This window comes from Microtus pennsylvanicus, chromosome 2 (assembly GCF_037038515.1).
Source record: "Microtus pennsylvanicus isolate mMicPen1 chromosome 2, mMicPen1.hap1, whole genome shotgun sequence".
Taxonomy (NCBI): domain Eukaryota; kingdom Metazoa; phylum Chordata; class Mammalia; order Rodentia; family Cricetidae; genus Microtus; species Microtus pennsylvanicus.
The window spans coordinates 147,127,942-147,141,448 of NC_134580.1; the positions used below are offsets into that span (position 1 = coordinate 147,127,942).

General features: G+C 48.6%; 1 protein-coding gene across 1 annotated transcript in view; it reads left to right on the top strand.

The window, feature by feature from the left end:
* Positions 1 to 13,183, top strand: part of Cass4 (Cas scaffold protein family member 4) — a 40,478-nt gene extending 27,295 nt beyond the window's left edge. The window contains exons 3-7 of the mRNA XM_075963947.1: positions 1,792 to 1,893; positions 3,961 to 4,041; positions 6,073 to 7,296; positions 9,003 to 9,080; positions 11,561 to 13,183. Of these exons, the coding sequence (XP_075820062.1) occupies positions 1,792 to 1,893; positions 3,961 to 4,041; positions 6,073 to 7,296; positions 9,003 to 9,080; positions 11,561 to 11,971 (1,896 nt within the window). The 3' untranslated portion in view covers positions 11,972 to 13,183. The remainder of the gene's footprint in view (positions 1 to 1,791; positions 1,894 to 3,960; positions 4,042 to 6,072; positions 7,297 to 9,002; positions 9,081 to 11,560) is intronic.
* Positions 13,184 to 13,507: the final 324 nt, after the last annotated feature.

The following is a 13,507-nucleotide window of genomic DNA, read 5'->3' on the forward strand; positions in this document are numbered from 1 at the left end:
TATTTTCATGCAGGTTCAGGGGATCGAACTCAGGTCTTCATGTTTGCAAAGTACTTTACTGACAGAGCCACCTCCCCAGCTAGAGCGCAGAAGATTGCTGAACCTGGGATGCAGTAGCTGTGTTGGATAGCCCAAAGAGCCAGTCCAGGCCTGGGCTGTAAGGTCTATTCCTGAGAACCACAAAGTGGAGACAGGTGGGATGTGAGGCTCTACCCTCTTATCCAAGCTTGTGAGGAGTCTGCTCCTCCATGTGGGTGACTTCGGTTTCCAGGTACCAACGGGTGTTTCCTTTTTAGGATAGTACTTCAGGAAGTCCTGCTCCTGAGGGCCCACAATTTTAATGTGAAGAAGAATGCAGTTTTCAACCAGAGAAAGGGGCAGGTTTGATCCTCGACAGCTGCAGTGCGTCTTTGGAGAGACATATGCTGTATGGCTTCACAGCTGCTTTATCCCTGCTGTGACCGCAGCTGAGGGACAGGCAGGAGAGTGTTCATGTCTAATGCCGTCTCGGGCTGTGTGCCTCCATTCACCAAAACCAAACCCAAGGCAAAGCTTAACCGGTGTCATCCCCAGGCTGGGTGACGAATACGATGATGAAGAAAGAGATCCTTGCCTGGTTCTCAGAAGCTGCTCCTCAGCCTGGGTTGTCCCTTGATCTCCACATTAAATCCTGAACCCCCTACCCGCAGTGATCTGACTCGGAAAGGACTCTACACAGTGCCGGGTTCCTTAGGACCTAGCTAGGTGGTTCATCTCCCTTTGGGTTTTCAGCAAATTTATTTGGTCCTCTCTTGCCTGGCCTTCGTCCTCAACCTATGGGCCTGATATGGCAAATCCTGTTTCCTTTTCTGTTGTACTGTATGTCCTGGCACCCAGTATGCTATATCCTATTAAAATAAAACATGGCAGGAAGTGTTGCTCCGTCAGTGAGTGCCTGTCTAACATACATGAAGTCCTGAGTAAGCCCAAGAGTTGGTCCCCAGCATACTATAAAGCTGGGTGTAGTGTGGTATGTGCCTGTAATCCTAGTCCGTGGGCTGTAGAGACAGGAAGATCAGGGATTTAAGGTCATCCTTGCCTTCATAGGGTATTCAAGGCTGGCCTCCAATCATGAGACAAGCTTGTCCCCGCTAAAGGCTCCCGCACCACTCCCCTCCCCGGCGCTCACATTCATCAGACATGCACACCAAGAATCCGTATTCTAACCCACTTCCCAGGGGACTCTGACGCAGGCACGATGGCCCACCTTGTACGGGAGACTTGCCCATAACCATGGTTCCTCCCTGCAGCGTCCCTGTCCTCCTAGCCTCCAGCAGGTCTTTTGACATTGTGACATGACATCGCCATTTATAAAGTTCATGCTCGGGAACTGTTCCATCAAGTCTTTAAAGCTTGCCAAAAAAAATCTTATTTTTTTTAAATATTTATTTATTTATTTTGTATACAACGTTGTCTGTGTGTATGCCTGGAGGCCAGAAGAGGGCACCAGACCCCATTACAGATGGTTGTGAGCCACCATGTGGTTGCTGGGAATTGAACTCAGGACCTCTGGAAGAGCAGGCAATGCTCCTAACCACTGAGCCATCTCTCCAGCCCCCCAAAAAAATCTTAGAATATTTTACATAAAGTTAGGATTCAGTTTTGGGCTACATTCACATCTCTCCTCAGCCCGTGGGCCTCGGATGGAGCTGCCTGCTGGTGACAGCTAACACGCAGGGCTGTCTTCATTGTTTAGAAGATGACTTTGACCATGACCTTGGGAATCTTGACTCCACTCTTTTTCTCTCCAAGACCCTCCACATGCTTCCCAGACCTGCAAGGGCCTCGTTGCCGACTCTGCCTTCCCAGGTGTACGACGTTCCTGTCCAGAGCCGGATCTCCTCAACCCTGAAGGTAAGCGTCTCTGCACCCTTCCACACCCTAAGGTTTGGTGCCCCGTCTGAGTTCCCTAGTCATTTACCATTGTGGTTTTCTTCATTCACAGTACTGACTCCCTTAAGAAGAGCTTCCAGGGTTTATTTGGGTGGCCGCTAGGACATGTCTGTGCTTGTAGGCCTCCTCCACCCCACCCCCACACCTTGAGCTGAGAAGGTGCCCATGCTTAGACACACACGCACAAACACGTGCATGCACACTCACACACACAGGGGTAGGGAGAGAGTCGGGAGCCATTGAAGAGGAGCAGCAAGCAGGCCGGTCAGCATCAACACGATGGGGGTGCCTTGGAGAAGCAGAGTTCCAGGTCTCCATTTCATGCTGTTGTTGAGCATGGCTCTGCTTATTGTCCTCACAGCCACCACGTCCCTTATAGTCTCTCACCGGGCAGCGCCACGGCACTTACAATAAAAGCGATTGGCTTTTCCCCAGGCATTGCTGCTGAAACAGATTGATGATTCAGCCACCACCTTTAGAAAGAATTCAGAGATGTGATCGTTAGCAAAGTTAGTTTAAGATGTTTTGGTTAATGACTTCGAGGTAGAAAATTTCAAGAAACAATTTATAGTTTAGAAAGGCACACTTCTGGGCCTGTTATTACTGACTGACTCTTGCTAAAGATGGGTTGGTGACCAAAAGCAATAATTAATTTCTTGTACCCATTTTTGTCCTCAGCTTTCTGGTATGATTTAATAAAAAAATTATTGGTGAATGGGTGTGCACTTTGAGGACTTAAAGTAGAAATGACTTTTTTATATATAAAATTTATATTTGCGATTGTTTTTTTATAAGATTACCCTTTGAGATAAATCATAAAATAATTGATCTTTTCTTTGTAATTGCAAACAGCTGCCTGCCACTACAAAAGGAACTGACTGTAATATTCTTGGCTTGCTTAAAACTTTGTTAATTAATTTTAAAAGAATCATTGCTTTGGGGGTGACGATATTATGGTGGGAAAATTAATACAAAGAAAAATGTTTACTTGTGGACGTCTAAGAAAAACATGTGACTTAATCATGTGATCATAATGCAATTTCTTCCTCTGCAAAGATTTTAATTTGTTTTTGGAAAATATGTAACTTTTAGTTGTAAAGGTTATCTTTTCTTGCATAGAAATCTTTGCCTTAGGAGGCATAGAAGAGAGAAGAGAAAAATAGGAGAGGTAGAAGGAGAACATCAGCGGGGCGATGGTGGCGCACGCCTTTAATCCCAGCACTTGGGAGGCAAAGGCAGGCAAATCTCTGTGAGTTCGAGACCAGCTTGGTCTACAAGAGCTAGTTCCAGGACAGGCTCCAAAGCCACAGAGAAACCCTGTCTCAAAAAACAAACAAAAAAAAAAAAGAAGGAGAACATCAGGGAAGATGGAGAAGGAGAATGTCAGGGAGGACGGAGGAGGACATCAGGGAGGACGGAGGAGGACGTCAGGGAGGACGGAGGAGGACGTCAGGGAGGACAGAGGAGGACGTCAGGGAGGACGGAGGAGGACGTCAGGGAGGACGGAGGAGGACGTCAGGAAGGACGGAGGAGGACATCAGGGAAGAAGGAGGAAGAGGAAAGCAACAGAGTAAAAGAAGAGAACAGAGAAAAAACAGTAGGAGCACACAGAGAAAAAAATAAAATGAAAAATTAAGCTTTGACCCTCAGAAAAGTTTTCTCTGTGTGCATGCAGTTGTGCCGACTCCACACCTCTTCGGTACCTGACCTGCTGAGGGCAGGTTCCTCAGCAAAAGAGAGAGAGACATAGAGAGACAGAGACAGAGCGGTAGAGACAGAGCGATAGAGACAGAGAGAAAAAGATAGAGACAGAGAGACAGAATTGATTTTGGTTTAAAAAAAACTAAGGGGGTTCAAGTTGGTGGTTGAGCACAGCTATCATAACATAACAAAGAACTGTGACTTTAGGCCCCAAAGTGTTCAGGGTTTTGTGTCTTTCATTGACAAACACTGAACTTGTGGAGTTTGTGTGGGAAATCCTTCGAAAAGAGAACTCAAAAGTTGCCCTTCTTTGCGGTCTTTCCCTAGAATCTGGAGAGACAGCAGTGCTACGACATACCCACCAGCTCCCAGAAGGCAGCGCTCCACTCCTCCGCCAGCCAGGCGAGTGTGAGTATGAACAGACGGGGGACGGGGAGCTGGGGGACTAAGCATCCTCTGGGAAAACTTTATTAGCTAGATGAATTGCCATCTTTCTGCTGCTCTGACGAGATACCTGAGATAAGCAACTTATGGAGAGGGAAGGTTTACTTCGGTTCACTGTTTCAGAGCTCATGATTGGTTGTTGGTTGCTTTGAAAACTGTGGTGCAGTGCACCTCTGCGAGAGCACATGGAGAAACGAGATGCTTGCTCTATGAAGGCAAGGGAACAAAGAGAGAGAAGAGAGGGTTGGAGTTCTAGTATTCCTTCATGGTGACAGCCCCAGTGGCTCAACTTCCTTCTGCTAGGCTCCAGCTTCCAAAGGAGCTGTTCACCTTCTAACAGCAGCTCATGCTAAGGACAAGCCCTCAGTATCAAGGAACATTCCAGATTCACATTGTAGCACTTGACTAAAAGGCAGGTTCAGAGTCCTGTAACAAGCTCCACTGCCCTGAAGGTGAAACCCCTCCTTGCCCTGCTATCCAGGACTAGGGCAGTGGGCTGTAGCAATGGCTCTGTTGGTAAGAGCTCACCTTGCAAGTGCGAGGAACTGAGTTTGGCTCTCCTGAGCTCACATTCTTTCTAAAAAGTGGAGTTGGAGAGTTGGCGAAGAGCACTGGCTGTTCTTCCTGAGGTCTCAAGTTCCCAGCATCGACACGACGGCTCGCTGGAGTCTATAACTCCAGTCCCAGGGAATCTGATGCTCTTTCCCAGCCTCCACGAGGGGCAGATGTGCACATGGTACACATACATGCAGGATGAACACCCATATACATACAATATTTCAAATGCTGAGCACAAGCCAGTAGTCCCAGAGTTGGGAAGGTGGAGACAGGAGGATTGCTAGAGATGATGGGCCAGCAAATCTATTGAGTTTTAGGTTCAGTGAGACACCCTGTTTCAAAATACAAGGGGAAGAACAATAGAAGAAGATTCCCAGTGTACATCTCTGACCTATGGAGCGGGGGGAGACAGAGAGAGAGAGAGAGAGAGAGAGAGAGAGAGAGAGAGAGAGAGAGAGAGAGAGAGAGAATGGTTAGGTCGTTTAACTTTCCCATGCCTCCATTCTTACTGCACATTCTGGAATATTCTGTGAGCTAATTGGTATAAGCCACAGAGAGAAAGCTCAGCAGGTGCTAGAGAATGACGTCTTGTGAGGGATCACATAGGCGTGTTGTCTCAAAGCACGTGTCACCTTTGTGCAGAGGAACATCATTTGAGGTCCCTCGTGAGGGGGACATTTGTCATTGCACTCGACCAGATGTGTCCCACAGGCATGGTCCCGTTCAGGGAGTGTGGGATTCGGGAGATCTTCCAACACTGCTGCCTCTCAGCATCATAGTGAGATGTGAGAGAAAAGGTTACAGAGGCCATGAGGAGCAGAGGGAGCAACTGGGACGTTAGACAAGGGGGTATGAGGGAGGGTTCTGAACTATGGAGAGAAAACCAACGTAGGAAGGGGGATGCTGTATCAGTTCCCTTTGCTGTGATGAGACCACCGTGACCAAGGTAACTTATAAAATGGAGCATTTAATTGGGGTTATGGCTCCAGAGGTTAGACTCCATGATGGAAGAATAAAGGCATGGCAGCGGGAACAGCTGAAAGCTCAGATCTTGAACAATAAGCAGAGAGCACAGGGGTGGTGGGAGGCTTTTGAAGCAAAGTCTGCCCTTGTGACTCATCTCTTTCGACAAGGCCACACCTAATACTCTCAGACACGTTCTCCAACTGGGAACCAAGCATCCTAACATAGGAGCCTATGAAGGCCATTCTTATTCAAACCACCACCGGCATGCAGGAGTGGGGACAGACAAAGGTGGGCTGTGGAAAGAAAGGAGGTTCAGAAGGAGGTGAGGTCAGGCTGTGAGGGACCTTGAGTGACAAGAGCAGTGGGGAGACACTGAAGGAACCTGAGCAAGAGAGCCACTCAGATGTAAAGACCCTTTCAAACTCCTTCGATTGCTACTAACCCGGACAGCTTCGTGTGGTTTTTCCGCAGGGCCAGAGGGTTGTGCTGACACCAACAGCTGCCTTCAGACAAGGTGGTGGCTACAACACGTTGTCCATCCCTCAGCAATCAGAGTGGAGGAACAACGCTCCAGTGTTGCTGGGAAAGGCCGACGTCAGAAATGCGTCTCTGACCAGCTTCACCAGAGAGTCGGGGTCCAGTGCCGATCCAGGATACCCATCTGCTGTGCGCACTGGAGCTGTGACTCTCTCCCCACAGCCAGACAGCAGAGTGCAGAAGAAAAGCAGCCCCCCAGAAGAGCCTTCCTACGCTGTCCCGGCACCCAGAGACTCACTTCCTTCGGATGCGGTCAGCAGCTACAGTGTCCCTTCCAGGTTTCTCATTCCCAGAGTGGAGCAACAGAACACCAAGCCCAACATTTATGACACCCCGAAAGCCACACACGGTGTGTCTCAGGCTGGGAAGGAGCTGGAGGAAGTCAAAGAGGTTCCAGAGACAATCCCCTGGATCTCCAGACAGCCAAATTCCCTGTCTCCTGACTCAGACCAATTATCGGTTGCCAGCTCAGACAGCAGAGCAAGTATGGTGTCTTCGTGCTCCTCCGTGTCCATGGACTCCTCCCCCAGCACCTCCTCCGAGGACTCTGCGAAGGAGCTGTGGATGGACGTGGATTTTGCCAAAGAGACGGCAATGGCCCTGCAGCACAAAGTGGCCAGTTCTGCAGCGGGCCTGCTGCTCTACGTAAGCAGGACTTGGAGGTTCAAAGACTCCTTGGAGACCAACATCCGCATGATACGAAGGGCCGCGGACCACATCGAAGAATCCTTAAGAGAGTTTCTGGATTTTGCCCAAGGGGTTGGTGGGACTGCTGGCAATCTCACGGACAGCCAGCTTCAGGCTAGGATTAGAGATCAGCTTCTAATAATCTCGGGTTCCTACCAGATTCTGCTGGATGCAAAGGGAAACCTAGACCGCTGCAACTGGCCCCTTGATGTTCTCGTGACTGACAAAGTCCAAAACAACCTGGATGACCTAGAGAGGTTTGTCATGGTGGCGAGGATGGTTCCAGAAGATGTCAAGAGATTTACCTCCATTGTCATTGCCAACGGGAGGCTCCTTTTTAAACAGAACTGTGAGAAAGGAGAGACGGAGCCAAAGTGCGAAAGATGCATCCAGCCCCCGCAAAGAGAAACCCAGTCAAATGAACACTGCCTTCAGCTGGTAAAGAAAAGCAGAGTGACTGTCTGTGGACAGGTGAGTTCGGGTGACAAACAGTACACCAGGGAGCCTCATTTGTCTCCTGAAATGGTCACCAGAGAGGGAGATGCCTGGAATGTGTGCACGTGGAAGTGTGCACCTGTAAGCGTGTGTGGAAGCCAGAGGACAACCCTGGCTGCTTTTCCTCAGTGTCTCCCTCTGACCTGGAAGTGGCCCAGTAGGCTAGGATGGCTGCAAAGTGGGGCCTAGGGAGCCGCCTTCCTCTGCCTCCCTAGCACTGGAGTGACAAGCTTGGGCCACCACACCCAACTTTTCCCATGGGTTCCAGTGGCTGAACCATGTGCTTGTCCTTGCAAAGCACCTCATTGAACTATCTCCCAGGCCCTCTGTATGTGTGTGCATGTAGTGTGCTGTCTGCCTCTGCCATTCTCCGTCTTGTTTTTATTGTTGTTCTTTTGGTTTGTTTGTTTGTTTGTTTGTTTGTTTATGACAGGGTCTCACTGTGTAGTCTTGGTCTGGAACTCAGAGAGCTACCTCCACCTCTCCCTCTCTGCCTCCTGAAGGCTGGGTTTAAAGGCATTTGCCACCATGACTGAAATCATTAAATTTTCTACTCTTTATTTTGGAAAGAATGGCCCTAAATTGCCCAAGCAGGCTTTGAACTTGGGCCCCTCCTGCCTTAGCTTCCTTTCCTAGTTAGGGTTTTTGCTACTGTTATAATAAAACACCATGACCAAAATCAAGTTGGGGAGGACTTTATTTGGCTTACACTTCCACACATAGTCCATCACTGAAGGAAGTCAGGACAGGAACTCAAGCAGGGAAGGCACCTGCCTTGCTCACCTGGCTTGCTCCACATGGCTTGCTCAGTCTGCTTTCTTACAGAACCCAGGACCTTCAGCCCAGGGGTGGCCCACCACAATGGGCAGGGCCCTCCCACATCAATCACTAGTTAAGAAAACACCCTATAGGCTTGCCTACAGCCTGATCTTATGAGGACATTTTCTCAATTGGGTTCCCTCCTGTCCCATGACTCTAGCTTGTGTTATGTTGACATAAAACTATCCAGCACATCTCCCATGATGCTGAAGTCACAGACCTGTGCTGCTACCTGCCAGGTTTCTCCGCATTTCTAGGTTGTCATTGTCGATGTGTTTCTCAGAGTCACAGGAGGAAAACACACATTCTCCCTGATGCTGGACTGACCAGCCTGCTGCTCCAGGGACTCCAAGAAACACTTCTCTGGCTGACTGCCTTTGGACCCACAAGGAGACCCTTGAGTTCAGGGACTATCAGAGTGCAGAGGCCCAGCAAGTCACTGTGACAGCAGACAGTTGTCACTTCCCAGGTTCTTCTGAAGTGCCTGGCTGATAGAGGAGAGTTGACATATTCTAAAAAGTTGGCTGTTTTTAATTTCCACTTTATCAGGATACATTGGCAGGCAGAATCCAGCCCTTTGTTGCCAATGCCAATGAATGCATGCAGAAGCATGAACAGAACCTCCCGTTTAAAAGTAAATTTAAGTGGGGCACAGTGGTGCATGCTTGTAACCTCTGTACTCAGGAAGCTGGGGAGGAGGTGGTGAGTTCCAGGCCAATCTAGGCTACATGGCAAGATCTTGAGAGTGGGGATGGGGCATAAAAACCACCAGCCATAACAATGAAACAAAAAGGTAAGCTTAAACAGGCATAGCAATGTGGAAGCTAGTCAAATTAGTAATCTGAAGATTTAATTTTTTTCAGAAGCCACCTAACCCACAAGAGAAAGGAGAGCCTATCTTGGAACAAAGGTCAGATGAAAATAAAGATTTCCATGCCATGGTAAGCCTTCGTGCTCTCCGCGGCTCTGATGAATATGATTTGCCCTGGAGAACTCTCCTTGGTCTATGAAAATGCAGAGTTATAGCCTAGTCCATGCTAGTGACATCCATCTGCCTCCTGCTCTCCTTAGTGATGGAGGGACCCTGAGCACCCGGGGGGTAATGGAGGAACCCTGAGCACCCGGGTGGGTAATGGAGGGATCCTGAGCACCCGGGTGGGTAATGGAGGGACCCTGAGCACCCGGGTGGGTAATGGAGGGATCCTGAGCACCCGGGTGGGTAATGGAGGGACCCTGAGCACCCGGGTGGGTAATGGAGGAACCCTGAGCACCCGGGTGGGTAATGGAGGGATCCTGAGCACCTGGGTGGGTAATGGAGGGACCCTGGGCACCCGGGTGGGTAATGGAGGGACCCTGGGCACCCGGGTGGGTAATGGAGGGACCCTGGGCACCCGGGTGGGTAATGGAGGGACCCTGGGCACCCGGGTGGGTAATGGAGGGACCCTGGGCACCCGGGTGGAGCACGCACCCCTAAGCATCAGGGAAAGAACTCCAGGTGCTCCTCGGAGTTGTCACGGCTTGCAACCACGTGACATTAAATGACACTGTCACAAGCCCTGTAAGAATTTTCTCTTTCCTTCCCTCCTGTCTTTATCTTTGGAACTGAATCTAGGGCTCTGTGCAAGACAGGTAAAGTCCACTGAGCTGCACTCAGCCTGGCAACGCTTTCATGTTTTGATGATTACAGTAAAACATTTGAGGGGGAGTGTTAATGCTTCTTCATAGTATCTTTGACACCTGATCAGTGTCTTTTAAACCAAAGATTTTAATCATTCTTTGTTCTTCTTGGCTGTCTTCTATTTGTGGCAGAAAGCAGTTTTCCACTTACCAACTTTAAATGTTTTCTCTAAATTAATTAAAGTATGAACAATGAGTCCAGGGATAGGGAGATGGCTCGGTGGGTAAGAGTGCTTGTTGTGCAGACCTGAGTTCAAAACCCCAGAACCCATATAAAAAAGCCAGGCATGGCTGGCTACCATGTGCTTGTAACCCCATCATTGGGAGGCAGTGGGTAGAGACAGGCAGATTCTGGGAGCTCACTAACTAGTCAGCTTAGTCAAGATGGGGACCTTCTGGTTCTGTGAGAGACCTATCTCAAGGCAATAAGACAAAGAAAGACTGGGGAAGAAACTGGACACCATGTTTTGGCTTCTGAATGCATGTGCACAGTCAATATCTGTATATGTGCATAATTTCAACACACACACACACATATGCAACGAGTCCATTTAAAAACCAAGTAAGAAGCCAGCCAATGTTGAGAGGCAAGAGAAGTGAAGGTTATAGAAACTGTCGAGTTGCAGTAAACCAGATCAACAACTGGGGTATTGGAGAGAGCAAAGGAGGACAGAGGTGTCCACTGACTTGGACAGGGTGTCTGCCTTCTCAGAGCTCACCTAGCACTTGGCTTTGGTTTTGCATCCCTGGCAAGTGATGCAAAGTGATGCAAGTCAAGTCCAGGAGCCACATCTGACAGGGCTGCTTCACACTAACAGGGCTTCCTCGTTGGCTCTGGGGACAGGGCTCCATATACGGGATGCCCCACTCAGCACCCCAGGACTCCTGCCCACTAACTACCTGAAGCGGTTCCTCATTAAGAAATAATGATAGGGGGCTGGAGAGATGGCTCAGTGGTTAAGAACACTGACTGCTCTTCCAGAGGTCCTGAGTTCAATTCCCAGCAACCACATGGTGGCTCACAACCATCTATAAAGAGATCTGGTGCCCTCTTCTGGCGTGCGGGCATACATAGAGGCAGAATGCTGTATACGTAATAAATAAATCTTTTAAAAAAAGGAAAGAAAGAAATAATGATAGCTTCCTCCCCATTCTTGCCCCAGGTAAAGCATCACTATGTTTTAAGTTTGCCTACACTTGATATTTTCAAGCCAAGATGCTCAAGATACAATGTCTGCCTCACCACATCGGTCAGGCCAGTCTTGAGCTGGCAATCTTCCTGTCTCCACCTCCAGAGAGTGGGGATAAACACCTAGTTCCCCCACTTCTTGAACATTTGAAAGTTGCAGATTTATCTTTATCAATGCATTCCTTAGAAAGTGTTTCTTACTGTTTACAGAGCTGGTTGAATAAAACAGCATGCACAGAGGCACTATGATCTGTAACACAAGAATACACAGTTGCATGCCTAACAGTGCTACCACCTATAGTACAAGAATACACCGTTGCATACACAAGAATACACAGTTGCATGCCTAACAGTGCTACCACCTATAGTACAAGAATACACAGTTGCATGCCGAACAGTGCTTTGAAAACATTGGCATTGGCCAGCTCTGAATTTCCTTAGCAAACCTTTTTCTTACAAGGGTTCTTGCAAATCGAACCCACACAGAAGAAGATTGATAGCTGCAGCCTGCTGATGGTCCTAGCCCTTACGTATTCTCTCCTTCCTCTCCTCTAGAGCCCAAGCTCTCTTCCCTCTCCCGCTCCCAATCGGCAGGATGCAGACAGGAAGATCCACCTGTCCGAGCACTGCAGGCTCTATTTTGGAGCACTCTTTAAAGCCATTGGTGTCTTTACCAGCAGCCTGAGCAACAGCCAGCCCCCTGAGGTCTTCATCACTCAGAGCAAGCTGGTCATCACAGTCGGGCAGAAGCTGGTGGACACACTGTGCAAGGAGACCCAGGACAAGGATGAACGCAACGAGATCCTGCGTGGCAGCAGTCACCTGTGTGGACTGCTCAAGGACCTGGCGCTGGCCACCAAGAATGCGGTGATTAAGTACCCAAGCCCCAGTGCCCTGGGCTGCCTCCAGACAGAGGTGGAGAAACTAGAACATCACACTCGGAAATTCAGAGAGACATTGGAATGAAGCCTTTTCTAACACCTCCTAGAGAGGTCAACTCCTGGCTAGCTCCGCACCTACAGCTGGTGTCTCTGTCCTGTGGAAAAGCCAGTCACATGGGTTCAAACAGCCACAGCCCTCAGAGCTGGTATTAGTAAGTGGCTGAGTCTCCAGAGGACACCGGTTGACCACAAGGAGGTCAAGCAGAGGCAGGTGACAAGTCAGGTGACAACTTTGTGATGTTGAACTCACTGTGCCAACGTGCGCAGCACCAACAGCGGGAGTGGCATTGTAGAAGCCATATTTTGTGCCGGTCAAATGTGTGTGCGGTTTACAATCATTCTACACTTATTTATTTAGGCAGCACCTAGGGTCGCGGTAAGGGGACTGAAGTGATAGCAGGTTATCAGAGGTTCTGCCCTCAGAGTCAGTCTGATCGGAAAGACAGATGAAGAGACAAAGAAATGTCTGCAGTCTGTCCACTGCTGAAGAGAAAGGAAAGTTGGGGAAATGGGATAGAGGAGCTTGTTTTTAATGGATTTATTTCTTGTTGCATTCATCAGAAAATGTGGTGACCTGCAGGGATTTCTGGTGCCTGTCTTTAAGTCCAGCACTCGGGAGGCAGAAGTCACAGAAGCCAGGCCAGTAATAAGTTCCAAGACAAAGAGAGCTATATAGAGAGAACCTGTTTGTTTTTTTAAGCCTCCCGAAAGTAATGATAGTTTGTCTTTTTTATCAGTTAGTTTGGAATTAATACTGTGAGATGTATACAAATTGCACGCGCGTGTGTGTGAGTGCGTGCGTGCACGTGTCTGTGTGTTGCTAGAGAATCTAGGGTTCCATGCATGCTAAGCATGTACTCTGCCACTAAGATTGATCCCCTAGTCCCCCCCAAATGTATTTTGGCTATGTTACCCCACCCCAAAGATGACTGTTATGTGTTCTGTTGGGTTCCCTACTAACTTATTTTGTGTGTTATATATGTGTGTCAGTCAGTTCCACAGCTCAGTTAGATTATTAGTTTATATTTCACTAGTCTCAAGTCTTATATTATTTATCTGTAATCATGGGTTTAAACACATTTTCAAGGTCCTGGGAGATGACTCAGGAAGTAAAGGCACCTACCGCCAATCCTGATTGCCCGAGTTCTACTCCAGGGCCCCACGTGGTGGAAGGAGAGAACCGACTCCTGATAATTGTCTTTGAATATCCACACACACAAAAAAAACTAAACTGTAACTTAAAAATAAAAACCCAGAAGCACCCTGGCAGCAGTCTTTCCTTGGAAAAGTCTCTGAGCCATGTCTCCAGAGCACCGGGATCAAAGTGAAGAGTTTATTGAAAATGTCTCCTCTTTGAATGCAGCTGCAGGAGTGTGTGCAAGTCTGTATATGTTAGCCTGGACTGGAAAGCAAAGCCATCATTTGTGTGTCTGGGGGGGGGGCAGGAAGATGTGGCATAAGATGACACCCACACTGTTCACAGCCATGGAGGTGTTACCAAGCGCCCCTCATGCAAACCACTTCCTTTCTTTCCTTTTTCTTTCAGCTCAGCCTTTCAATT